Genomic DNA, 27,158 nt, shown 5'->3' on the forward strand with positions numbered 1-27,158 from the left:
AGTAATTTTCAGAGCCCTCAGAGGCATATACAGTGAGTGTATGCTTTCTAAAACGTTTTTTAAGTAGACTTTTTTGTAGTCTGTATTGTATGTGGCTATTAATATAGTATATTTTAGTAATGTGTAAAGGTTTTAATGACTCTGATTGGCATGACTCTAGTAGCTGTGTCACACATGAGCAATGCATTCATATTAATGTCAGGTTTATAACTTTTCTGCAGTGTTTTTGTGTATTTTGTGTTTTCTGAAGTAATATTTTATACATATTCTGAAATAACTTGGGACATACTTTTAAAGGGGGAAAAAATGTTTGAATCCAATATCAGTCTCTTTGCTATTGTATCATTGTAAGAATCTTATTCTAGATACTAGAAATAAGTTTCATGGAAAAAATAATGTTGTAACTATGATTCTCTTGCAAATCAAGTTTTGAGTGTTCATCCAGGCAATTTTAGGAGAAAGTATCTTTGAACTTCAGATTTTTCATGTGTATTTTTAGTTTTATATTTTTTTGCCCTACTTCCTAGGATATATTACACAAAATAATTAGGTGAAATCCAGTGTTTTAAAAGGTTCATAAAGATATCTCTTCATAAGGCAAAATCTATTTTCAAGAATCACAGAATCACTAGGGTTGGAAGGGACCTCTGGAGATGACCTAGTCCAACCCCCCTGCCAAGGTAAGGCCACCTAGAGCAGGTTACACAGGAATGTGTCCAGGTGCGTTTTGAATGTCTCCAGAGGGAGATTCCACAGCCTCTCTGGGCAGCCTGTTCCAATGCTCTGCCACCCTCAATGTAAAGAAGTTCTTCCTCATGTTGAAATGAAACTTCCTGTGTTTCAGTTTATGGCCGTTGCTCCTCATCCTGTTGCTGGGCACCACTGAAAAGAGTCTGGCACCATCCTCCTGGCACCCACCTTTGAGATATTTATATGCATGAATGAGATCCCCTCTCAGTCTGCTCTTCTCTAGACTAAACAGGCCCAGCTCCCGCAGTCTCTCCTCATAAGAGAGATGCTCCAGGCCCCTGATCATCCTTGTGGCCCTTTGCTGGAGCCTCTCCAGTAGCTCCTTGTCTTTGTTTTACTGAGGAGCCCAGAACTGGACACAGTACTCCAGATGCAGCCTCACCAGGGTCAAGTAGAGGGGGAGAATCACCTCCCTCATCCTGCTGGCCACACTCCTCCCGATGCACCCCAAGATACTATTGGCCATCCTGGCTGCAAGGGCACACTGCCAGCTCATAGTCAACTTATCCACCAATATTCCCAGGTCCTTCTCAGTCAAACTGCTCTCTGGTAGGTCAGCCCCCAACCTGTGCTGGTACTTGGGGCTCTTCCTCCCCAGGTGCAGTACCCTACACTTGCCCTTGTTGAACCTCATGAGGTTTCTCTCCACTCAGTTCTCCAGCCTAGCAAGGTCCTGTTGAATGGCAGCACAGCCTTCAGGTGTATCAGCCACTGCCCCAGCTTTGTATCATCAGCAAACTTGCTGAGGGTACACTCTAGCCCTTCATCTAGGTCGTTGATAAACAAGTTGAATAAGATCAGACCCAGTATTGATCCCTGGGGAACACCACCGATTACAGGCCTCCAACTGTATTCTACTCCGCTGATCACAACCCTCTGAACTCTGCCATTCAGCCAGTTCTCAATCCACTTCACTGTCCATTCGTCTAACCCACATTTTGGAAGCTTACCTACGAGGATGTTATGGGAGACAGTATCAAAAGCCTTGCTGAAGTCGAGGTAGATAATATCTACTGCTCTCCCCTCGTCAATTCGTCCTGCTGTGTCATCATTGAAGGCTATCAGATTGGTCAGTCAAGATTTCCCCTTGGTGAATTCATGCTGACTACTCCTGATGACCTTCTTCTCTTCTATATGCTTGGTCATCACCTCCAGAATGACCTGTTCCATCACCTTTCCAGGGATGGAGGTGAGGCTGACTGGACAGTAGTTTCCCAGGTCCTCCTTCTTGCCCTTTTCGTAGATGGGAGTAACTTGGCCTTCCTCCAGTCATCGGGCACCTCACCCATTCTTCATGATTTTTCAAAGATGATGGAGAGCAGCAGAGCAACATGTGCCAGCTCCCTCAGTACCCTTGGGTGCATCCCATCAGGGCCCATGGATTTATGGGTGTTAAGTCTGTCTAGCCTGTCCCTAACCATCTACGACCAGGGAGAAGTCTTCCTTTCTCTGGCCTTCATTTCTAACCTCCGAGATCTGGGACTCCTGAGGGCCGTCCTTAGCAGTAAAGACTGATGCAAAGAAGGCATTCAGTAATTCCGCCTTCTCTGTGTCTTCTGTTACCAGGACACCCCTCTGATTCAGCAGCGGCCCCACATTTTCCCTTATCTTCTTTTTGCTGCCGATATACTTGTAGAAGCCCTTCTTCTTGATATCCTTTGCCAGACTCAATTCTAAGCGGGCCTTGGCCTTCCTTGTCACATCCCTGCATACCCTGGCAATGTTCCTATAGTCCTCCCACTTGCCCTGTCCCTTTTTCCACCTCCTGTAAATTTCTTTCTTGAGTTTAAGATTTACTAGGAGCTCCCTGCTCATCCATGCAGGTCTCCTGCCCCCTTTGCCTGATTTCTTCATCATGGGTTTATGCTGATCTTGGGCTTGGAGGAAGTGGTGCTTAAGTAATGACTAGCTCTTTTGGACTCCCTTCTCTTTTAGAGCCCTATCCCATGGGATTCCTCTCAGTAGGTCTTTGAAGAGGCTGAAGTTAGCATTCCAGAAGTTTAGGATTCTAGTCCTGCTTGCTGTTTTGCTGCCCCCGCACAGGAACCTGAGCTCCACCATCTTATGATCACCAAAGCCAAGGCAGCCCCCAACCTTTACGCCATCAACCAGTCCTTTCTGGTTTGTAAGTACAAGGTCCAGCAACACACCTTTTCTTGTCGGCCCCCCCACTTATAACAAAAGTTATCTTCACTGACCTGCAGGAACTTCCTGGACTGTGTGTGCTGGCCATTTAATCTCTCCAGCAAATATCTGGGTGGTTGAATTCCCCTAGGAGAACCATGGCCTGTGACTGCAAGGCTATTTCTAGCTGCCCATAGAAAGCCTCATGAACTTCCTCCTCCTGATCAGGTGGCCTATAGTAAACACCCACAACAGTGTCCCCCATATTAGCCTGTCCCTTAATTCTCACCCATAGACTCTCAACTTATTCATCTATCCCTGGACAGAGCTGAATATATTCCAGTTGCTCCTTCACATAAAGAGCAACTCCACCACCTCATCTCTCTGACTTGTCCTTCTAAAAGGTTCATAGCTGTCCGTCCATGACAACATTCCAGTCATGTGAGCTATCCCACCATGTCTCAGTAATTGCAATGAGATCATGGCCCTGTGACCGCACATAGATTTCCTGTTCATCCTGTTTATTTCCCATGCTGTGCACGTTTGTATACAGGCACTTCAGGGAGGTAATTTCACAGCTAGGTTCCCTAGAAGGGGTGTAAGATTCACCATAAACACCCTTGATACAGTTAGCCCTATGATCCTCATAGGGCCTCTTAAAGGCAGTCAAGCAACATCTATCCCTGCACTGGTTAGCAAGATCTATCCCCCAGGAGGAAGCAACAGTGTGAGCATTGCCACTCTGGACCCCACCCCCTGGGTCCTTCAGTTTAAAGCCCGTCTCACCAAATTGGCCAGCCTGCTGCCAAAGATTCTCTTACCCTTCTAGACAGATGGATCCCATCCCTCCCTAACAGTCTACAATCATTGAAGAATGACCCATTGTCATAAAAGCCAAAACCTTCTCGATGACACCAGCCACGAAATCAGTCATTGATCCGCCCTATATGTCTGCTCCTGGCCATCCCCATTTCCTTCAGTGGTAGGATAGATGGGAAGATGACCTGGGCACCAATGTTTTTCACCTGCCTCACCAGGGCTCTATAGTCTTCCTTGATCCTACCTAATTTACAGCCTGCTGTGTCATTTATACAATTTGCAATTGTCAACAACTGACTGATATAGAAAATATTCATGTCATTTCCACAATGTCCTCACTCCAATTAAGAGAAATAGCATTTGCTGCTTTACTCCATGCCATTTTTAGTTATAAACATTTTAATATACTAGATGTAATTTTCATAAACATTTTAGTTCTTTCTATATTTCTTAATAGATTGTAGTAAATCTTTTTTAGTGTTGCCTTTTCACATCGTTATTCCACCACTTCTCACATCCCTCTTATTCCATGTAGCTTAATATATTTTGCTTTATCTTTTTTTCTTTTACTTCCTTGTATTTCTCGTCCTTTGTTTTTCCTTTCTCGTCCTCCCCCAAGAAAATGTCTTCTCCTGGCTTTTTCACATACAACATTGATGCACAGAGAGAATGGAATTTGCCATGGCGATAATGGTGTCTAGTTTGATTAACAACATCACTTAGAAGAACAAGATTTTGTATAAGCAGTACATTCCTTACGAACTACCTTAACCTTGGAGGAAGAGCTAAAGGACTGATAAAAGGAGAACATCTGCACCAGAAGGTGCTGAAGACAAAATAAGTCCTAGAAAAACAAGTAGTCAACAAGGAATGGCAGTAACTGGGTAAAAGGTAAAGGTGGCAGGGGGAGATTGCAACCACCGCTGACTCAATTCAGGACTGATAAAGCTTGTCCCCCCCCCCAGCATGTGCACTAATTTACATGGAAAATTTACCCAATAGAAGATAGAGTACTAATTAATCATATATTTGGTAACTTTTGACCAATGAAAAGTAATTTCTTTGTTCTCTGAAAGGTATATAATCTGATGTACAAAAAACCTAAGGTTGGTTTGATTTGTGGAGCTTCCACCTAGCATTCTATTTTGCAAAATAGCTGACAATAAAATACCTCAACTCTGTGTATATATTGGCATTCTACCAATTAGTTACCGGGTAACGATCTCACTTTTGGAACAACATCATTGCTGTGATTCATGAATTAGTTCAGCTAGTTCAAAACGCTATTTAGATAGTCATTTCATCTTAAGGGACTAATGCCTATTCATTATAAAACTCAGTAAAATTGATGTGTGTTAAGCTAAAATTAATGCTATATGTGCTGAAAGTCTATAGTTTTTTACATTGTTTCAGTAAACTTTAAATTTGAAAATCATACCTTTATTGTGCGCATGGATAAGCCTTGCACTGTAACATAAAAAACAAACAACAAAACAAAGTAACATTTTAATCAAATTTTATAGACAAGTTTGAAATTTTCTTAAGCTATTATATGAATGGGGTAGCTGTAGTCCGTGATTGTTAAGATTGAACCATCCCAACAGTCCCTTTTGGCATTGACAGAAGAAGAAACGTTTTTTCTTTCTCCTGATCTTAGAGCATTTTTCTGAAAGATGCACTCTAGCTCAGAGGAAGGTTATGGAGGTTTTTGGTTTTGGGGGTTGTGGGGTTTTTTTTGTTGTTGTTTTTTTTGTTTGGTTTGGGGTTTGTTTGTTTGTTTGTTTTTTGGGGTTTTTTGGGTTTTGTTTGTTTTTTGGTTGGTTGGTTGGGTTTTTTCATAGTATTTTTGTTAAAGGGTGAAATTTTGTGGCCTGTTTTGCCCAGGTCAGAATGAACCATAACACATTTTTTTCTTCTTGTTTTAACATCTGTGAATGCCTTTTATCCTGGTTTTAATGCAAATGTATGTTGTTGGGGAATCCATGAAACTTTTCCCTTCAAGTTTGTGCCTATGATGAGGAGATCATGTTTGCTGTCCTTTCTTTTCAGAGCTTCAGCAAATACCTTCTCTGCTGCTTCTTATAGCTATACTGATCAGCTGTGTTGAGATGGGAGCTGTTACCAGTTTTACAGTTACTGCATTCTGAACAAGACATATTTTACTTTGTTAAGTCTGAAACAGATATGAGTAATAGGAGAAACTGTAACTGTTTGTGTTAAGGAGATGTCTAAGTTGTTTTATAATATATTTGAAGGATTGTCTTTCCAAAAATAACAACATGTATGTAATGCAAGGTTTAGTTCTAGGACAAATAAGTACATGTTTTTTAAGACTTGTGCCGAAACACCTTTTGGGTCTTCAAATATCAACTAAAAAGACTTTGTTGGTTTGGTTTTTGTTTGGTATTTTTTTGTGGGTTTTTTGTTGGTTGGTTTGTTTTTTCTTAAAAGGTGATAATTTCACTGCAGAATCTAATGTTGAATGTTACTCCTTCATTGTATAGATTCTTATTGCAGGATTTCATTATCGGTATAACACAGAACTTTAAACACAGGTTTTCATTGCTCACTACATGTCTTCCTAAATATACTATGTTCTCTGCTACTGTGATCCGAAATTTGATTGAAGATTTGCTATTTCTTCGAAGGTCCTCTTCATATTTTTACAGGTGCAGCTAAAAAATTTACTGCTGCTTAATCATCTTTATGTCATAGAGTTAAAACAATGCATCTAGATTTTTCTGTGTTCTATGCTTGTGTGTTTGTAGGTTTTTTTTTAATTCCGGATGACTTTTTCAGAGCCTATAATAACTATTATTTGTAGTCAGCAGTAGGTTGTAGCAGCATAAAAATCTCATGGCATTTATCTAACATGATGGGCATTCCACATACTCTATGGGGCCTTTGGTTTTGGTGTTGGTTTTTCAGAAGGAGATGCTGGATAAATTGCCATCAGTAGATGTGGGATAAACTGTTATTGGTAGACAGCAGGAATTCAGTAGTTGCACACTGGAGTCCTTTCTTGTGTTGATCTGTTACCAGTACAATATGAGACATTTTCAGCATACTGCTTTGCCTAGAGGCTGCTTGAGTTATTTCCTGTTTTTGTCTTTGCTGCTTAGGTAAATACTTTGATTCTTGATCACTCAGGCATTCTTAAGTCTTCTCTGGATAATAAGAGTCAACTTTGCATGTTGCACTTCTAGTTCTTAGCAGCAACAATAAACTTAACCAAATCTACTAGTTTCATTGTACTTTGGTTCATCTGAAATATGATTCTTTGTCTGTTTGTAGATTTAGGAGTTCATTGTTTAATTAGTTCACTTTCAGAAAATTACTTTGGCACATGTAAGTGATAGAAATTTATTAACTAATTTGTCAGAGCAATTTGTTGAAAGTCTGAAACTGACTTTCATGGTTCATGGGCTTGGATGCTTGATCAGGTTCCTCTTACTTCTGGGAAAAGTTAAAGCTATTTTGCATAAATGATTTTTGCAGTAATGCATTTCAATATGCAGTGATGACCTCTACTGCATCATGGAATTATTCAGTTGCTGTGTCCAGATTCTTCTCTGACCCACCAACCTGGCTGGGTCCCATTTCTCAAGGCTATAGCTAAGGACTGAAGTAAATGAACTCAGATTATTTTCATCAGTATTCATCTTGATGGTGTGTTTTTCAGCTGATGATATGGTATTGAGATAAAAGTGGAACTTTTGTCTTATGAGCAGATGTAATTTCCTCATACCTTAAATTCCGTTTTGAAGAAAGGATTTTGATTTCCCTGTGATTCCTCTTCTGTTCTTAAAACTCTCCAGGGCACAGAATTATTTGGAGTGTGATGCTGGTGGGCAAGGGCCTCTGATTACCAAGGACTGAGATATAAAGAACATACTGGAGCATTTTAAGAGAAAGCATTGTGGGAAGGATATAATTAAATTTCCATGCTAAAGAATAGCTGAAAATTTTCAGCTTTAATCAGTAAGCTATTCATCAGTCATAGGTAGTCATGTGGCATTTGCACTGTAGTGTCTGAATGCTATACTGTAACAGTATTTAACTATTTTAAAAGGGTGTTTATTTTCTGAGCATTTTATAAAGTAGGGAAGTACTTTCATCCCTTTTCCTTTTTTTTTTTCCTTTTTTTTTTTTCTTTTAGTTCTTAATCTAAAATAGACCCTTATTTGAGTGGTTGTAGTAAAATTAAGCTGTGAGTCTGTGCTGTTGTAGTTACAATGACATGGCTATGCAACAAGAAAGAAGGCACTCTCATTATGAAGTGAGTAATATTTCATTTGATTTAGCACAGCATTTGAATGTTGTTTGAGCTAATCCAGAAAGAAACTGCTTTCCTACCTGTATGTATGTCTGACACATGAGGCTTTATCAGTGTAGTTATAGTGATGACCCAAAATGATTTGAGAGTTAGACTGTAAGCTGGCGATACATAAGGGAGGTAGACCCAAAACCACTGAAACACCCTCTATCAAATGCTCAGAGAGGACATGTGAGGAAGGTGAGCTTGGCCTCTGTGGAATATATGCCTGAGAAAATATTTTATTGAAGGAGATGTGTATGCAATTTATTATGTTAATTTCTAATTGAAATGTGAACAGTAAGTGCAACTTTAGAAAGGGCTGTCAAATACATCCAAGTATATCTAAATGTGGTATTATTTATTAGTGGATATACTATAAGCAGTTTCTGAGAAAGGACTGTAGTGTTGGGCCCTTATTATCTTCAGGTTCACATTTACTCTTCTTGCTCTCCATTAATAGGTAGCATAGATCAGTCAGTGTTAAAAGAGTTGCCTCCTGAGCTCCTGGCAGAAATTGAATCCACCATGCCGCTTTGTGAACGTGTGAAAATGAATAAGCGCAAACGTAGCACAATTAATGAGAAACCAAAATATGCTGAAATAAGTTCTGATGAAGACAATGACAGTGAAGAAGCTTTTGAATGTAAGTAGTACATCATTCTGTTCCTACTCTTAAAGAAGGCTAATATTTTGCTTTCCCAAAAATATTTTTTGTTTGTTTGTTACCCTAAAATATATGAAAACAAATTTGCTGTCCAGCTAACTACTTGGCCAAGAACCTTTTTTTTTCTTTAAAAAGAAAAAATATTTTATTGCAATTTGTCACTCAAAATGAAAAGCAGCTAGTTATTAAATTTCTTTCCCTAATCTTAGAAAACTTGTACACAAAGTTATGCAATGAAAAATTTCTAGTAAATACATTTTAATTTATTCTGAGTTTCATTAATAAGAAAAGCAAAGGATCTTCTCTTCAGTTTTTCTGACATGATAAATAATGAATGTTAGTGCCCAGAGGTTTCTTAAAGTATTTCTTCTTCTATTTTTTCCATGGTATATTGCTTGAAAAATGAGAATTATTCCCAAATGGTTTTTCAAAATAGCATTTGCCGATGATACTTTATTTCCACCAGGTTTATGTATAGAACATTTATCCCAGTCTTTCAACATTCGGTTCTGCAAGACATTTTGGTCCTGACTGAAAACTAGTTATAATAACTTTCTGTGGTATATACTCGCTACCTGGCCCAGAATTATGACTCCAGCTTTCTCCTTTACATTGAATTTCCTGCAATATATGTATCAAGACAAAATTTTAGTTGTCTTGGCAAAATAGAATATCTTTAAGCAACTAGGTTGCCAAGTCTCATTGGAACTTGCTGCGTTAGATGGGGAAAGCAATCACTGAATTGGAACATGGACACCCAGTAATAGTCACAATTTGGATAACTGAAGAAATTATCTCAAGGTTCTCTTATGAAAGTATGAAACTTATTTTTATTTGTTCTACTTTCCTGACTTTGTTTAAAAGGACAAATGTCCTATAAATTTGTGTCAGTTTCAGACACAGTTTTCATGTAAATCAAAAGAAATTGTTAAAATAATGCCATAACAGAATTTTATATGATAGTTTTAGAGTGTTCACTTATTTTACAGAACATTTATACAATAGTGTCTAACTTGCAAATGTATAATTTTGAGCTATTAAAAGTAGAATTTTTTTACTTATAATGAAAATGCATTTAATTTTTAGCTTCTCGTAAAAGACATAAAAAGGATAGAGATGAAGCTTGGGAATATGAAGAACATGACAGAAGAAGTTCTGGTGACCATAGGAGAAGTGGTTATTATCATGAAGGAAGGAGGACTGGTAGTGGCCGTTACCGTAATCGCAGTCCTGAAAACTCTGATATGGATGATTATTTTCCTTCTCCTAGTCTCAGTGAGGGTAACTGATTGTTTTAAAAATTTTATTTTCTTCCATAATACTAGTGCGTTTTTAAAGGCTATGTTAAACATTTTAAAATAAACATCTTTACATGCAGTACTGAATATAAGCTTAAGAAATGTAAACAAACCTTTATTTTCTTAATTAGTGGCTAGAAAAATTAAGAAAAAAGAAAAACAAAAGAGGAGGAAAGCTTATGAACCTAAACTAACACCTGAAGGTAATTTTAGAAGATTTATTTTCTACAGTTTGTATTTTCTTTTTTGTATATAAAATGATTATATATACTTTATTTTTTTTTTTTTTCTCACCAGAAATGATGGATTCTTCGACTTTCAAAAGATTTACTTCTTCAATAGAGAATATTTTGGAAAGTTTAGAAGACATGGATTTAACAGCTTTTGGTAATATGTCAGAAATTTTCAAAATGCTTCCACCAATTAGAAACACAAGAAAGAAAAAAAAAAACAAAAAACAAAAAAAAAAAAAACCAAAAAACCTAAACAAAATTGCATCTCAGTATATTCAAACTTCCTCCTTTGTGATTTAATTGCCTGTGATACATGCTACAGTATACTGTGTTTATATGGCTTCCACCTTGAGTGGAGGCATTTACCTTTCCAATTTCACTTGCTGCTGTAGGAAGATGATTCTTCTCTTTGTCCCTGTAGAATCCAAAAGGGACATAAATCACAATGAGACAAATAATAATTCCCTGGAGTGGATAGAATGCATCTTTGGGATGTCATTAGGGTGTTATCTTCTGTCAAACATATCTTTGTGAACAACACTAATGTAAGATGGTTCTCTTGCCAGTAGTGTCTGAGGCACATAATTTTACATCTGTTGTGGCCTTTGGCTCAACAGAGATTGATTATTCAATGCAGCAGCAGAGTGCTTATGCACTTCCATAAGTGAGGTGGTGAGGTACTGAATCACTGTATGCTCCTTATCCATTTCAGTGGAAAATAAACCAGCTTAGCATAAGTGTCTGAGGTAGTAGTTCAGGTTGACCAAGATGACTTTATATTGAAATGGTTAATGGAGCATTCATTAATTTTTTTCCTCCAAGAACAAGGGGAGGAGCATAGTAAACAAATCACTACAGTAATGGTGTCTACAACCTTAGATTAAAAAATGAAGTAATTGCTTCTTTCTATATGACTTGTAACATCATGGGGTTTTTTTGTAAGGGTAAATGTGATTAAGATGCAGCGTATTCCAAGGTACTTAATTTCCTATGTGTTTTCATATATTGCCCTTCCCCAGATTTGAACTTTAGAATTAGGACTGCAATCATTTAAGATTGGTTTTACTGAAATGAGGGTGATTGCACAAGAGCTGCAAGAAACGGACTTTGCTCTATTAAAAATATTTTTAATGTATTACTTTCAGTCATATTTAACAAGTAGTCATTTTAATACAGCCGAAAGTTGTCATCATCAGTCTTCATTAGATGAAACTATTAGATGCCAGCTATTTGAAAAATCGCTTCTTTTTCTTCAGTTGGCTCTTTCATATTGACTGGAAAATACAGGTTTCCTTGAAGTCTTATTGGAAATATGATTGTTAATGTTTACTGTTGTTTGGGTTTTTGTCATTTGTTTGTTTGGGTTTTGTTTGTTTGGTTGTTTTTTTAGGTGATGATGATGAGATTCCACAGGAATTGCTACTGGGAAAGCATCAGCTTAGTGAGTTGGGTAGTGAATCTGCAAAAATCAAGGCAATGGGCATTATGGACAAGGTACATCTTCATAGTATTTAACTCTTTTTGAGCATTTAATTTTGTTAAACATACAAAAACTTGTGTCCCCTGTAATATTACACCCTCATCAGGTGTGCATATGACATACTGTGAAAAGTCGTGCTTCTGCTGACTTAGCTGAAGTGCTTAAAAAGTTAGACGTCTTAACTGCTACTGTCTCTGAAGCTGAGATGTTTTTGTTGAATGGTCCTTCTCTATGTTAGTGCTGACTCATAGCACTATATGCCAATAGGTAACACATGCCCGAGCAGTAAAATCCAAAATAATTAATTTACTACTTTCACAAAAGCACATCAACTTATAGCCTTTGCTCCTTACAGCTAGTGTTGAGCAATCACTGTAAAACACAACCTGCTGGCAAAGTAAAAAAAAAAAAATAAAAAATCAGCCTTTCTGATATATGCCGTTAGTGCAGTGTAAATCTATGATGTCCATCCAGCATCACACTGAATTGACTACTTCCTTCTTCTCTTCAAAGAGTCCTTTCAAACCTAGAAGATTTAATGGCTCAGGTGATAAGAAGATTAATTTATTGTAGCTTGCATAATGTGGTTTCTTTGCCAAGCTCTTCATGACTTCAGTTCAAGGGAACTTTCTGTTGGCACAAACTCTTGGTAGCACACCTCTAGAAACAACATTCTTGATTTCCTTATCTTTCTAGAACTGTTGGCTTGGGGCAATCTTCTGTTAAATTCTTACTCTGCCTGCTCCTGACCACTTCTTATGTTTGTGAAGTGTCTGTGAAGCCACTTATTATACAAGCCACTCTGAAGGGGTTAATCCAAAATTTACATGTTCTTCCTGGCCTTTTCTTTGATCTCCCTACCTTCCTTTGTAGCGTGTTAGCAGCCTGAGCATTTCTCTTTCCTGACAGTTATGGCCATTAACTTCCGTTTCCTGGGGTTTTTAGCATACATAAATGTATATGTAAAATGAGAAATTGGCCGCTTCTAAAAGCGAGCACTAATGGTATCTGGATGAATGAAACTGACTCTCGTGGAGTTTAGCATATTCTATAGATTATTTAAACATAATACTGTAGAACATGATGTTGTGGTTTAAGCCCGGCCAGTAACTCAGAACCACGCAGACGCTCACTCACTCCCTCACTTCTTCCCCCCCAGCTCCCGGAGGGATGGGGAGGAGAATGGGAAGAATGTAACTCCCACGGGTTGAGATAAGAGCAGTCCCGCAACTAAGGTATAATACAAAACCACTACTGCTACCACCAATGATAATAACGATAAGGGAAATAACAAGGGGAGAGGATACAATTGCTCGCCACCTGCCGACCTATACCCAACCCGACCCAAACAGCAATCTGGCCCTTCCGGGTAACTCCCCCCAGTTTCTATACCGGGCATGATGTGCTGTGGTATGGAATACCCCTTTGGCTAGTTTGGGTCAGGTGTCCTGTCTCTGCTTCCTCCTGGCTTCCCATGCCTCTCCTCCCTGGCACAGCATGAGACTGAGAAAGTCCTCGATAAAGGAGTAAACATTACTTAGCAAGAACTAAAAGCATCGGTGTGTTATCAGCACTGGTCCCAGACTAAAGTCAAAAACACAGCACTGCACCAGCTACTAAGAAGGAGAAAAATGACTGCTATAGCTGAACCCAGGACAGTATCCACCCCTTATTCCATACCATTCATGTCATGCTCAGATCCCGCATTTTGCAGTATACCATCGATTTTTGTCTCATGTGTATATATACACACACATATATATATACACAACCACACACACACAAAGAGAGCAATATCATTCCTTAGTCCATGGACCAATCCCTATAAAGCTGCTGAATTCATCTAGTCCATGACGTCAGGCTCCATCTCTTGTAAGTCTTTCAGGGCAAGAGGGACAGTATGTAGTGTTGGGTTGTTGCCTGCTGATGACACCGCTGAACTCGTCTGATCACTGCTGAGCTCATCTGGTTTCATCAAAGTTCATTCTTGGTTGGGGTGATGATCAGAGCGAGGTCTGGGTCAGTCGATGGTGACCTGAGGACAGTTCTGCTACTGCCGGCTTTTCCCATGACTTTATTCTCCACTGATGATCATGACAGCTCATATGTTCTCTTCATAGCCCTGAGTGGTGGAGATGGGCATCTAGCTGGTGGGCTATAAAAGTGTTATATAGCAGGCAACAGCATACAGTTGAGTTCATTGGCTGTTTTCCCCCAAAATTAAATCCCCTTGAGGCACACATCGGATTTCCCCATCTTCCCGCATTACCCACCAGGTATATCCAGGTCCCTGAGAAAAAGCAACCCCACGAGTGGTTTTGCCTTTACCTGAAGTAGGAATAACCCAGACTGTCTTCCCCACCCAATTCTTTATGTGCACCACAGGAACTTTATCCCCCTCTACAGGACGTAAAAGTTCTGATTGGGCTGGGCCAGCCCTGTTGGCAGATCCCCTAGTGTTTGAAAGTCCCACCACCCATTGATCTCAGTGTAGTTTTTGACAGCCCATTGTACCATTCGATTTTCCCAGAGGCTGGTGCATGGCAGGGGATGTGATATACCCACTCAGTGCCATGCTCTATGGCCCAAGTGTCTATAAGGTTGTTCCAGAAATGAGTCCCATTGTCTGACTCACTTCTCTCTGGGGTGCCGTGTCTCCACAAGACTTGTTTCTCAAGGCCCAGGATAGTGTTCCGGGCAGTGGCGTGGGACACAGCGTATGTTTCCAGCCAGCCGGTGGTTGCTTCCACCATGGTAAGCACATAGCGCTTGCCTTGGTGGGTCGGTGGGAGTGTGATATAGTCAATCTGCCAGGCCTCCGAATACTTGTGCTTCAGCCATCGTCCTCCATACAGAGAGGCTTTAACTGCTTGGCTTGCTTAATTGCAGCACATGTTTCACATTCGTGAATAACCTGGGCAATAGTGTCCATCGTTAAGTCCACCCCTCGATCATGAGCCCATCTATATGTTGCATCTCTGCCTTGATGGCCTGAGGTGTCATGGGCCCACCTGGCTAAAAATAATTCACCCTTATGTTGCCAGTCCAAGTCCATCTGAGCCACTTTAATCTTAGCAGCTTTATCCACTTGCTGGTTGTTCTGGTGTTCCTCCATGGCCCGACTCTTGGGTGCATGAGCATCTACGTGGCGTACCTTCACCACCAGGTTCTGCACCCGGGCAGCGATATCTTGCCACAGTGCAGCAGCCCAGATGGGTTGACTTCTGCGTTGCCAGTTCTTCTGCTTCCATTGCTGCAACCACCCCCACAGGGCATTTGCCACCATCCATGAGTCAGTCTAGAGATAAAGTACTGGCCATTATTCTCGTTCAGCAATGTCCAAGGCCAGCTGGATGGCTTTCACCTCTGCAAACTGACTCGATTCACCCTCTCCCTCAGCAGTTTCTGCAACTTGTCGCAGGGGACTCCACACAGCTGCCTTCCATCTCCAATGCTTTCCCACAATACAGCAGGACCCATCAGTAAACAAGGCATATTGCTTTTCACTCTCTGACAGTTCATTATATGGTGGGGCCTCTTCAGCACGCATCACCTCCTCTTCTGGTGACATCCCAAAATCTTTACCCTCTGGCCAGTCCATGATGACTTCTAGAATTCCTGGACGACTGGAATTTCCTGTTCGAGCTCGTTGTGTAATTAGTGCGGCCCACTTACTCCATGTAGCATCAGTTGCATGATGTGTAGAGGAGACCCTGCCTTTGAACATCCAGCCCAGCAGAGGCAACCGGGGTGCCAGGAGGAGCTGTGCTTCAGTTCCGATCACTTCTGAGGCAGCTCGAACCCCTTCATAGGCTGCCAGTATCTCTTTTTCAGTGGGAGTATAGCTGGCCTCGGATCCTTTATATCCCCGACTCCAAAAGCCAAGGGGTCGACCTCGAGTCTCCCCTGGAGCTTTCTGCCCGAGGCTCCAGGTAGGACCATTCTCCCCAGCTGCGGTATAGAGCACATTTTTCACATCTGGCCCGGCCCGGGCTGGTCCAAGGGCTACTGCATGAACTATTTCTCTTTTAATTTGTTCAAAGGCTTGTTGTTGCTCAGGGCCCCATTTGAAATCATTCTTCTTCCGGGTCACGTGGTAGAGAGGGCTTACAATCAGACTGTAATTTGGGATGTGCATTCTCCAGAACCCCACAACACCTAAGAAAGCTTGTGTTTCTTTCTTGTTAGTTGGTGGAGACAATACTGTTATCTTGTTGATCACGTCTGTGGGGATCTGGCGGCGTCCATCTTGCCATTTTATTCCCAAAAATTGAATCTCCTGTGCAGGTCCTTTGACCTTCCTCCGTTTTATGGCAAAACTGGCCTTCAGCAGGACTTGGATTATCTTCCTCCCTTTCTCAAAAACTTCTTCCTCTGTATCACCCCACACGATGATGTCATCAATGTATTGCAGGTGTTCTGGAGCTTGCCCCTGTTCCAGTGCAGTCTGGATCAATCCATGGCAGATGGTAGGGCTGTGTTTCCACCCCTGGGGCAGTCGGTTCCAAGTGTACTGGACGCCCCTCCAAGTGAAAGCAAACTGTGCCCTGCATTCTGCTGCCAAAGGGATTGAGAAAAATGCATTGGCAATGTCAATTGTGGCATACCACTTGGCTGCCTTTGACTCCAGTTCATACTGAAGTTCTAGCATGTCCGGTACGGCAGCACTCAATGGTCGTGCAACTTCGTTGAGGCCACGATAGTCTACTGTTAATCTCCACTCTCCATTAGACTTTGGCACTGGCCATATGGGGCTATTAAAGGGTGAGCGGGTCCTGCTGATCACTCCTTGGCTCTCCAGTCTGCGGATCAGCTTATGGATGGGAATCAAGGAGTCTCGGTTGGTGCGATATTGCCGCCGGTGCACTGTTGTGGTTGTAATTGGCACTTGTTGTTCTTCGACCTTCAGCAACCCCACAACAGAAGGATCCTCTGAGAGACCAGGCAAGGTAGACAGTTGCTTATTTTCCTCTTTTTCCATGGCAGCTATACCAAAAGCCCATCTATACCCTTTTGGGTCTTTGAAGTACCCTCTCCTGAGATAGTCTATGCCAAGGATGCATGGAGCCCCTGGACCAGTCACAGTGGGGTGCTTTTGCCACTTCCTCCCAGTCAGGCTGATTTCAGCCTCTGGTACAGTCAACTCTTGGGTTCCTCCTGTCACTCCAGAAATATAAATGGGTTTCACCCCTTGATACCTTGATGGCATCAGAGTACACTGTGCACCGGTATCTACTAGAGCCTTATATTTCTGTGGGACTCATGTGCCAGGCCATCTGATGCACACAGTCCCTCTCCTCCACCTGGCTGGAGGCAGGGCCCCTCTAATAGTGATCACAAAATTCTCCACTTCTGTCTTGGAGGAAGGGATTAGAATTCCTTATCACAGGAGCTGGAGTAAAATCAGCTCTTCCACTCCATCTGGGAAACTGCTCACCAGAGATTGGAGCAGCAACTTTGATGGGAGGATCATCCTTGACCATTGTTCTCCTCTTCAATTCATGCACCCATTCCTCCAGAACTGAGGTATGTTTTCCATCCCACTTTCTCATGTCTTCTCCGTGATCCCGCAGGTAAAACCATAGGGTGGCCCGTGGTGTGTACCTCCTATATTTTCTCTCTCGAGCAGTAGGGCGCCTTCTGTTAGTAGTTGGGACATGGGTTGGTACGCGTGGGGAGCTGGATAGATCGGATAAATCGTCTCTCAATTGTTTGAACTCCTGGGACAGTTTTTCCACAGCTGAAATGATGGAAGGGGTGAGATTGTCTTCGCACTCTCGGAGTTGACGAGTCATGTCATCCACTGTTGGTGGTGCTGTGTCATTCCAGGTCATTGATGCCAATGAGTGGGCGTATGATGATGGTGCACTCCGTGTAAGTTTCCGCCACATAGGTTGTGTACATTCGACTTCCTCTGGATCTACGGGTGTGTTCCCAGCATCCGGACTTCAATAGATCATCTCTGGAATGGCTGATTCCCGCAGGGATTGGGCGTCTGTCTCTGCCATGGTCCACTTGTCTGAGCAACACATAACATCGTCCTTGTAGGGAAGCCTTTCCTTCACAGCTGCCAAGAGCCACCTCCAAAGGCTGAGGGCTCGCTTCTCTCTTGCAATTGCTTTGTCAATTCCTCCTTCCCTAGCAAGTGATCCCAGCTGCTTGGCTTCCCTACCTTCTAGTTCTTGACTGTCGGCCCCACTGTCCCAGCATTGGAGCAACCAGGTGACAGTGTACTCTCCGGGAAGACAGGTGAAATCTTTTCGCATATTCCGCAGTTCGGTTGAGGTCTGGGGTCGAGAAGTCACCTCTTCTTCTTCCTCTTTCTCTGATTCACGTATTAATAACTCTTGTTCAGATGCTGTCCCCTGTAGTAAGTGCATTGGGTCTTCATCTTTCTTCACTGCATGGCTTGCTCTTTGTGCCTCTCGTTTGCTTTTCCCCTTGCTTACAGGGGCAACCGATATTGGCACGGATTGGTCCTTTGGTTTAGCTGCAGTTTCTGTCACTGTGGTTGAGTAGCTGCAGTGTCTGTCACTGTGGTTGAGTTGCTGCAGTGTCTGCCACTAGGGTTGGAGTGGCTGCAGTATCTGTTGTTGGGGTTGTTGCAGCTGCTGTGCTTGGGGCATGAGCAGCACCAGCAGCTGCGTTATCTCTTGCTGTCAGGGTTTCAATAGCTGCTGTGCTTGTCACTGGGGTTGGTGTAGCTGCAGTACTTGGAGTTGGAGTAGCTGTGTTGTCTGTTGCTTTGCCATCAGATCCAGAGACATTTTTTTCCCTTTGAAGGTTAGTGTTGAGCAGGGCTCTGTAGGCATAGGCGAAGCCCCAGCACGTTGCCATGATTTGTCCCTCTCTGGTATAACCAGTACGACAGCACACCTCGTTTAAGTGTTTTACTAGTTTTTCTGGATTTTGCACTTGTTCAGGGGTGAAGTTCCAAAGCACTGGAGGGGCCCACTGGCCTGGATTCTTGTCCATACTGTCTCACACACCCTGCCACTCATGACTGTCCAGCCTTGGGGAAAATCTCTTGGTGGTCCTCCTATATCATCATCTAACCCTAGACCAGACTCGCACCCAATCCTGCTTAACTTTTGAGATCAGATGAAATAGGGCATTCTCAGAGTGGGATAGCTGTGGGTAAAACACACTCCGTATGTGTGCCAACATGCTGATCCCCAGCACAATCAGCAGGCAGGTCTCAAGGGTATTCAAAGGCCATCCAAAAGCTTTAGAACTCTCAAATACTGATGTAAATAGCCTGGTGGGGGAGCAGGGTGTGTGAGGGAATGTCTCCTTCATACGTTGATCCCCCGAGGAGACAAAAAAAAAAAACATATGTAATTGCTGAAAAATTCCATTATATGCTTCCCGAAGTATAGAGGCGATGGCCACACTGAAAGAGCAAGCCAGACCAGTTTCATGATCAATGAGTCTATTGTATTACAAGTCATTACCATGAAGTACAGTGAAACAAGAACCTTAGCCCAGGCCCCCCAGCCGATAAACACTAAACCAGCAAATACTGTCTCTAAGTAAGGTACGACATGCTGATACTCTGAGAGCAAGTGCAACAACTCCGAGAGCCTATAAATCACCATTGTGATGAGTGACTATTAATCCAAAACAGTGAATGCACATCACAAGTGCTGTTAGACACGCTCTGGTCAGATCTGTCATTATCTCAACCCTTAGTTCCCCATGTTGGGCGCCGAAAAAGGACTGTTGTGGTTTAAGCCCTGCCAGTAACTCAGAACCAAGCAGCTGCTTGCTCACTTCCCCCCCCCCGATCCCAGAGGGATGGGGAGGAGAATCGAAAGAATGTAAATCCCGCTGGTTGAGATCAAAACAGTCCAGTAACTAAGGTACCATAAAGAACTACTACTATTACCACCAATGATAAGAATGATAAAGGAAACAACAAGGGGAGAGAATACACTTGCTCACCACCCACCGACCGATACCCAGTCCAACCCGAGCAGCGATCTGGGCCTTCCGGGTGACTCCCCTCAGTTTATATACTGGGCATGACATGCTGTGGTATGGAATACCTCTTTGGCTACTTTGGGTCAGGTGTCCTGTCTCTGCTTCCTCCTGGCTTCCCATGCCCCTCCTCCCTGGCACAGCATGAGACTGAAAAGTCCTTGATCGGAGTAAACATTACTTAGACCAACTAAAAACATCGGTGTTATCAGCACTGTTCCCAGACTAAAGTCGAAAATGCAGCGCTGCACCAGCTACTAAGAAGGAGAAAAATGACTGCTGCAGCTGAACCCAGGACACATCATTAAGCGAGTTTGTGGTTTTTTCAACATGCAAGTTTTTCAACGTTAATACACTTGTTAAGAATACATTTGCTTTTTATTAGCACTCAAGTATTAGGAAATTTTATTTCTGCTTGTCTATAGAATTTGGCTTTTTTCTTAATAAAGCTCTATATGGTCATTTAGAATTTGTCATTGATACTTGGATTTCATAAATTTTTGTTTCTAGAAGCAAAGGTCTTATAACTATACAACATTCATTACAGATATGCAGTTTTAAATATATTTCTCTGGGTTTTGCTGATTGAAATGCAGTTTTATTGCAGTCTTAGAACATATTTTGCTAGTTTAATTCTGTTATCAGCATTCTCAGTCATGTGTCAGAAACCAGACAAGTCGAGATCGAATCCTTATCTCTGATTACTTACAATCTAAGTTTGTCAGATTACATAACATGTTCTATCCTTCAACTTTGGATTTTTTTTTTCCCCCCACAATTTATAAGCCTTTATGTTACTACAGTTGTTTGATGTGTTTTCTTACTTGTTTTAGCTCTCAACAGATAAAATAGTAAAAGTCCTGAATATTTTGGAGAAGAATATTCAAGATGGATCAAAGCTTTCTACATTACTTAACCATGTGAGTTTCAAATTACATCATTTCACACCATTGTGTAGAATAGTTTTCTTCACTTGAGTCCCATATGGCAATAGTTTCAAATCCTCTGTGTGTGTGAAAGGAATTTCTGATTTAATATATATGTGGTTAAGAGATTGCCCAATTTTAAGATTTAAAGTAAAATTCAATTGATTGTATTCTTTCAGTACTAAACATGTTCTACTATAGTACTGGCAAGTAACAGATATATTGGGAGCAACTGAGTTGTCTTTTAACTTAATTTTAAATATTGAAGTTTCATCCTGAAATATTCCTGGTAACTGGTGTTACTTACACTGTTGGACATTTATTTGCTACTTTTCTATGTGTACATAAAACATCCCTTACGCAATGGAAGTATTATTATAGCTTTCATGTAAACCATATCCTTCTCCTGAACATTAAGAACTGGCTAAGTGCTTTATTTAGGTCTGCTCTTATGCTGCACGGTTCAAGTTATCAATGTAAGCAAAACTAACAGGAAGTTTAAGATTTTAGGGTTTTTTCTTATATACCTAAAACTACATGGGTATTTAGATTTTTTTAATGAGGCTGAAATGTGATATTACAAGTTTTATATATCCATTTATTTATTTCTATGCTTTCTAATTAAAGCAATATTGTGGCAAGGATAGAGTTCTTAAATTTTATGGAAAAACCCCTTGATCTTCAGAAATAGAGAGTAATTATGTATATTGGAAAGGAAGAATTTCAACTTGAAAATAAAAGCCAGAGACATGTTATTTGTACCTAAATATTTTCATCTAGATAGTTTGTTGAGTTTTCACAGTTTCAGTATATGGTTTTGAATGTCTTCACCAGTATGAAAAATAAGTGAAAAGAAGTTGCTGGTTTACCTGCTCTAATTTAATATGATAGTCTTTTTATGCCAGTGCCTTTAAAGTGATATTTCTCTTTTAACTTTTTGTAGTAAAACTCAAGATTACTAAGCAGTTAATGAAATTGTCCAATGATTACAATTCAGAGACAAAGCTTCAATTAAAAAGGAAGCAATCTTTAGCCAAACAAGTTTTAGATTTATCTTAAAGCCTTTTAAACATGATTCAGGTCATTATGGCAAAGGAAGCCTCTGCTAAGGAGTAAGCTCGCTTCTTTTACAGTGCAGTGGAAATATCCTACCTCCATGTCAGGATATTTTTCAGAGGCAGATTGCACTTGCAGATTCTTTTTATTTTCAAGATTAATAAGGGGAAAAAATAGAAAAGATGTAAAACTACTTGGGTTTTTGTTTTGTTGGGGGGGTTGGGGTTTTTTGTGTGTGTTGGGGTTTGTTTTGGTTTGGTTTTTTTTATTGTTTCTTTAAGCTTCTTTTGTATAAGGAACAAATGATTTAAAGCCATTCTATGCAAGAAATTTAGAGTGATCTCCTGTTTTTCATTTTCATGTTGATTTTTCAAATATATATATCATATATATAATGCACTGTGATATTTTTAGATTCTCTTACCCCAAAGGGAAAAAAGTTGATAGGGTTTCACCAACCCCTCAATTTTACAAGGAAAGCCAACAGTGTTCAACTGTGCTGTTATACAAACAGGAGAGAATCTCTTTTTATTTTTTTTCTGTACCAGAGAAGTTATTAAAAATTCCCCCTAGTTTTGCTATTAATAATGTTATTACAATATTTCAGTAGTGCTATAGGTGGTAGAACATAATTAACTTCATGTACGTTTGTTTTTATAACTTGTGTAAACACAGAAATACAGAGATTTTATACCCTGTGCTAAATCTAAATGGTTATATTTGATAAGACACATTTTAAACCCATTGATAATAGATGAGTTGGTCTGTGGAGAAAGTTGTATTCTCATGAGTTTTTTGTGACTTAACAGTCTTTTTGTGTAAGAATTCCCTCTAGTGGCAAAAATTAGAGTGATCAAAGCAGCAACTGGTATGCATAGGCCACTGAAGAAAACACTAGAAGAATGAGTTTAGATTTTGATTAAGGTACATCATTCTTAAGCAGAAAATGTGTGTCGCAGAACGGATGGTCGCCTTAGGCCAGTGGACATATGTTAGGGGGCTTGCACCTTCTTGTCCAAATTTGTCCCGCATGCCAATACTGTCACATTACAAGGGGGGGGTTTCCTCAAACCCTTTATGTTTGACCAGCCTGCCAGTTTCCCAAGACAAGACCCTTGTGCCCAACCAGCCTGTCTGCATACTGGACAGCCCACCGAATCGGAGAGTGGTTGAACTAACCTATTCAGGGATCCCCACCGACAGCGTCACCGAGTCAAATCCCTTATTTCAAATATTCAAGTCTCCGGAGACTTACACAAAACAGACTTCAGCTGAAGATTTTAATTATACAAAATATGAATTTGTGAGAGGATAAGGTTCAGAGATTGCCAGTGATAGGGACTGTCTGCAAAAACAAGCTCGAAGTGATACGCAACCAGACTAATCACTAATAACAGCTACTGTTAGTCATTTAGCACGCATTAAGATCAAGCTCTCACCCAATAGACGTTCCTATGGGGGAGAAGACAGGTTCAGCCCATCGACTGATCCCAGGAGTTATGATGGAGTCTGCCCTGCTTTCCCTTTCCTAATTTCACATATTTATACAATTTGATTCAGGTTAGTAATTCCCTATAACCCTCCCACTATGTACAGAGTGGTCAGTAAATTTGCATAAGGTTACATCATTTTCATCGAAAGGACACCCTAGTCATCTTTTGCTGATGCGTGAAGCCATATATTGATCATGTACTAAGCTTCAAGGATAGTCTTTCCTGATTAGAGATTCATTACCCCTGTTTCTTAATCTGCCTACAGAAGGGCAAAGCCTCCTCTCCCACTATCAGTTCTTTGTTCATCAGTGTTGTTCATCCTGACCTTGTAGGAGGCCCTTGGATCTGTCCAGGCTTCTCCATAGTAACACAAGTTTCAGTTTTTTAACTCTATGCCTATGGAGCTTGAGTGACTCTAGTCATACATACTTTGTTACCAAGGGGTGTAAAATCTCTCACTTTGCTTTTACAAATGTAAATCTAGTTTCCTTGTCTGTCAGCTGCTTGGTGGTTTATCAGTACATGGTGCCTTCAAGTTCCCACTCCTGCAGGGAGTATAACAGAGCCTGGCCATGGGGCCTTTGCTCTGCTCCACCCTCCATTCAGTTTCATATGCCAAGGTTGCAGGGTTGCCTGGGGAACTATAACTTGTTAGATTCCGTGCATGCCAACCGTATCCCATCCTGGAAGTAGCAGCTGCATTTTAAGGTTTCTTTAGTGTTATATATATAGCGTTATAGTGTTTCTTTAGTTTACGGCTCAATGTCCAGTTGGAAACCAGGAAAAAGTGGTATCCCTCAAGGATCAGTGTTGGGACCGATCTTGTTCAACATCTTTGTCGGCGACATGGACAGTGGGATTGAGTGCGTCCTCAGCAAGTTTTCCAACAACACCAAGCTGTGTGGTTCGGTTGATACGCTGGAGGGAAGGGATGCCATCCAGAGGGACCTTGACACGCTTGTGAGGTGGGCCGATGCCAACCTCATGAAGTTCAACCAAGCCAAGTGCAAGGTCCTACACCTGGGTCGGGGCAATCCCAGGCACAGCTACAGGTTGGGCAGAGAAGCACTTGGGGGTGTTGGTTGATGAGAAGCTTAACATGAGTTGGCAGTGTGCGCTTGCAGCCCAGAAAGCCAACCGTATCCTGGGCTGCATCAAAAGAAGCGTGACCAGCATGTTGAAGGAGGTGATCCTGCCCCTCTACTCTGCTCTCGTGAGACCTCACTTGGAGTATTGTGTACGGTTCTGGTGTCCTCAACATAAAAAGGACATGGAGCTGTTGGAGCAAGTCCAGAGGAGGGCCACGAGGATGAAGGCAGGCTGAGAGAGTTGGGGCTGTTCAGCCTGGAGAAGAGGAGGCTGTGTGGAGACCTCATAGCAGCCTTCCAGTATTTGAAGGGGGCCTACAAGGATGCTGAGGATGGACTCTTCATTAAGGACTGTAGTGAAAGGACAAGGGGTAATGGGTTCAAACTTAAACAGGGGAAGTTTAGGTTAGATATAAGGAAGAAGTTCTTTACAGTGAGGGTAGTGAGGCACTAGAATGGGTTGCCCAAGGAAGTTGTGAATGCTCCATCCCTGGCAGTGTTCAAGGCCGGGTTGGATGGAGTCTTGGGTGACATGGTTTAGTGCGAGGTGTCCCTGCCCATGGCAGGGGGGTTGGAACTAGATGATCTTAAGGTCCTTTCCAACCCTAACTATTCTATGATTCTGTAATATAACTTTGGGGGACTGGGGGGAGGTGGTCTCTGATTTCCCCCATTTTCCCACGATGTGTCAGTCTTCCTTCATAGTGATTCCCGATAATACACAGAAAGCTTCTTTGTGTTTTACCAGGAGAATACAGTAATATATTGAAGACTTGTAACTTAGGGTTACAAACATGTTGCTAGGAGATTTCTAAAACAAACTATTTTTTAATCTTAAAGGAAATACCACATTTTGTATATGTATGTAAGTATATTAAAATAATGTTATTTTTTACTTGGTGAGGATAAAAATTTGACTTTTTGTTAACAATATCTTGGTTTTTATTGCCTGTTACAGAACAATGATACTGAAGATGAGGAGAGATTATGGAGAGATCTTATTATGGAGAGAGTGACAAAATCAGCCGATGCTTGTCTTACTGCTATCAATATTATGACATCACCAAATATGCCTAAAGCTGTATATATTGAGGATGTAATAGAAAGAGTTATTCAGTACACAAAATTTCATTTGCAGAACACTCTCTATCCTCAATATGATCCTGTGTATAGAGTGGATCCTCATGGTGGTTAGTATGCTAAATGTTTTGCATTTAGTGTGTTGTTGTCATATACATACCTTCAGATGCGGGTGTCCAAGCATGGTTTTAAAAATCTTAGATCCAGAATTCAGAGCAATTATAAAAAATATGAAATTTTTGCTTTCCAGTTGATTCTACTAAATAGTTTTTCTTCTCTAAGCAATTGCATTTACAAAGCTGTAGTCATGGAGTTATTTTGGGGACTTTTTTTGAGGAAGATCGTCATCTTTCTAATATTTGATGTGAAAAACTGAAAAAATAATAAAGGTATTTTTTATTTTCTAGGTGGTGTTTTAAGTTCAAAAGCAAAACGTGCCAAGTGTTCCACCCACAAGCAAAGAGTTATAGTGATGTTGTATAACAAAGTTTGTGACATTGTCAGCAGTTTGTCAGAGTTGCTAGAGATACAGCTTCTTACTGATACAACTATTCTTCAGGTAAGTTTTATCAAAAGAATTTCTGTCTGAGAATGCTTGTTTTTCTCTTCTCAGAGATTGTAACGTGTGATTGTCTCAATGACATGAAGTATGAAATCAGTACAAACTTTTGAATTGTTAACATCAGTGACTAGTTTTTTGTGTAGTATGTAATCTGCAGAAGTGTTTAATGTTCAAATCTTTAATGGCTTTTATTGTACACTTAAGAAAAGTTTAATCTGATTGTATTCAGATATCCTTTAATAACTTTATTTGCAAATTATATCAAGTAATACATGTTGCTGAATACCTTACCTGCTGAATGAATAACCTACTTGTAAAGCTGCATAAATATCAGTAAGTCATATATACTTACAATAACTTATTTCTGTTGATAGGTATCATCTATGGGAATAACACCTTTCTTTGTAGAAAACGTCAGTGAACTACAGTTATGTGCCATCAAATTAGTGACTGCAGTAAGTAATTTTTAATTTTCAGTTTCATGTTCCTGTACTTCTGAGAATTGTTGTTAGGGCATTTACATAGGTGGTGTTTTTGCTAATAGAGGGTTGGAATTGAGAACTAATTTTATTCTTGCATGTTTGGTATCATAATCTCGGAACAGTATTAAATCTACCTCAGCTCCTCCTATTTGCAGAGTAATCTATAGGAAGAAATAGCCTGCTTAAGCCAAGGAATTTACTTAATTTTGGTTACGTTGTTTAAAGTGTAAAAACAAACCCCTTCCTTGTACCTGTCCTTTCTTGTCTTAAGGAAAACCATGTTGTTAAGATTTCTTATTTCCTTTGTTAAGATCTGAATTTATGCAATGGAAAAAGCTATAGAACTAGTAGGATACTTCTATATAATAGAATAAGTCCTTTTCCTCAGAAGAGGTGGCTATGTGAAGAATTCATGGGGCGGATAAAATATTATTTCAGGAAAACTGCAGTGCAACACAGATGTGCTTGTTCAAGTGGAAGTTTTCCATCTTTCTAAAGATGATGTACTCCAGTATTTATAAAAGTAATTCTGCTTAAACAAAAGAAGAGACAAATTCTACAGTCCTGACCCTATAAATTGAAAGAATATTTCATGTCAGGCAAACAGTAAGCTTAGGATATGAAGTAAAACTGTTTTCTCAAATGTGCTCTAAAACCATACATGTGTTCATGTTAATTTATGTTATCATAGAGTTTTGCTCTATATTGGAGTCTGAAAGCTTAGCATTACACTGTGTGACTTTCCTATACAGTGTATTGTACCACTGGCAGAAATTTTAAAAACAAATGGTGTTTTTTATACATT

The 27,158-nt window shown here is 40.6% G+C and overlaps 1 protein-coding gene across 1 annotated transcript in view; it reads left to right on the top strand.

Annotated features, from left to right (window-relative positions):
- LOC115601763 (nipped-B-like protein) overlaps nt 1-27,158 on the top strand; it is a 158,120-nt gene that overhangs the window by 87,522 nt on the left and 43,440 nt on the right. Inside the window, exons 11-19 of the mRNA XM_030472147.1 lie at nt 8,472-8,654; nt 9,762-9,956; nt 10,105-10,176; nt 10,271-10,360; nt 11,597-11,700; nt 20,500-20,586; nt 25,188-25,419; nt 25,717-25,868; nt 26,246-26,326. Coding sequence (XP_030328007.1) covers nt 8,472-8,654; nt 9,762-9,956; nt 10,105-10,176; nt 10,271-10,360; nt 11,597-11,700; nt 20,500-20,586; nt 25,188-25,419; nt 25,717-25,868; nt 26,246-26,326 — 1,196 coding nt within the window. The remainder of the gene's footprint in view (nt 1-8,471; nt 8,655-9,761; nt 9,957-10,104; nt 10,177-10,270; nt 10,361-11,596; nt 11,701-20,499; nt 20,587-25,187; nt 25,420-25,716; nt 25,869-26,245; nt 26,327-27,158) is intronic.

This window comes from Strigops habroptila, chromosome W, assembly GCF_004027225.2.
Source record: "Strigops habroptila isolate Jane chromosome W, bStrHab1.2.pri, whole genome shotgun sequence".
Taxonomy (NCBI): Eukaryota; Metazoa; Chordata; class Aves; order Psittaciformes; family Psittacidae; genus Strigops; species Strigops habroptila.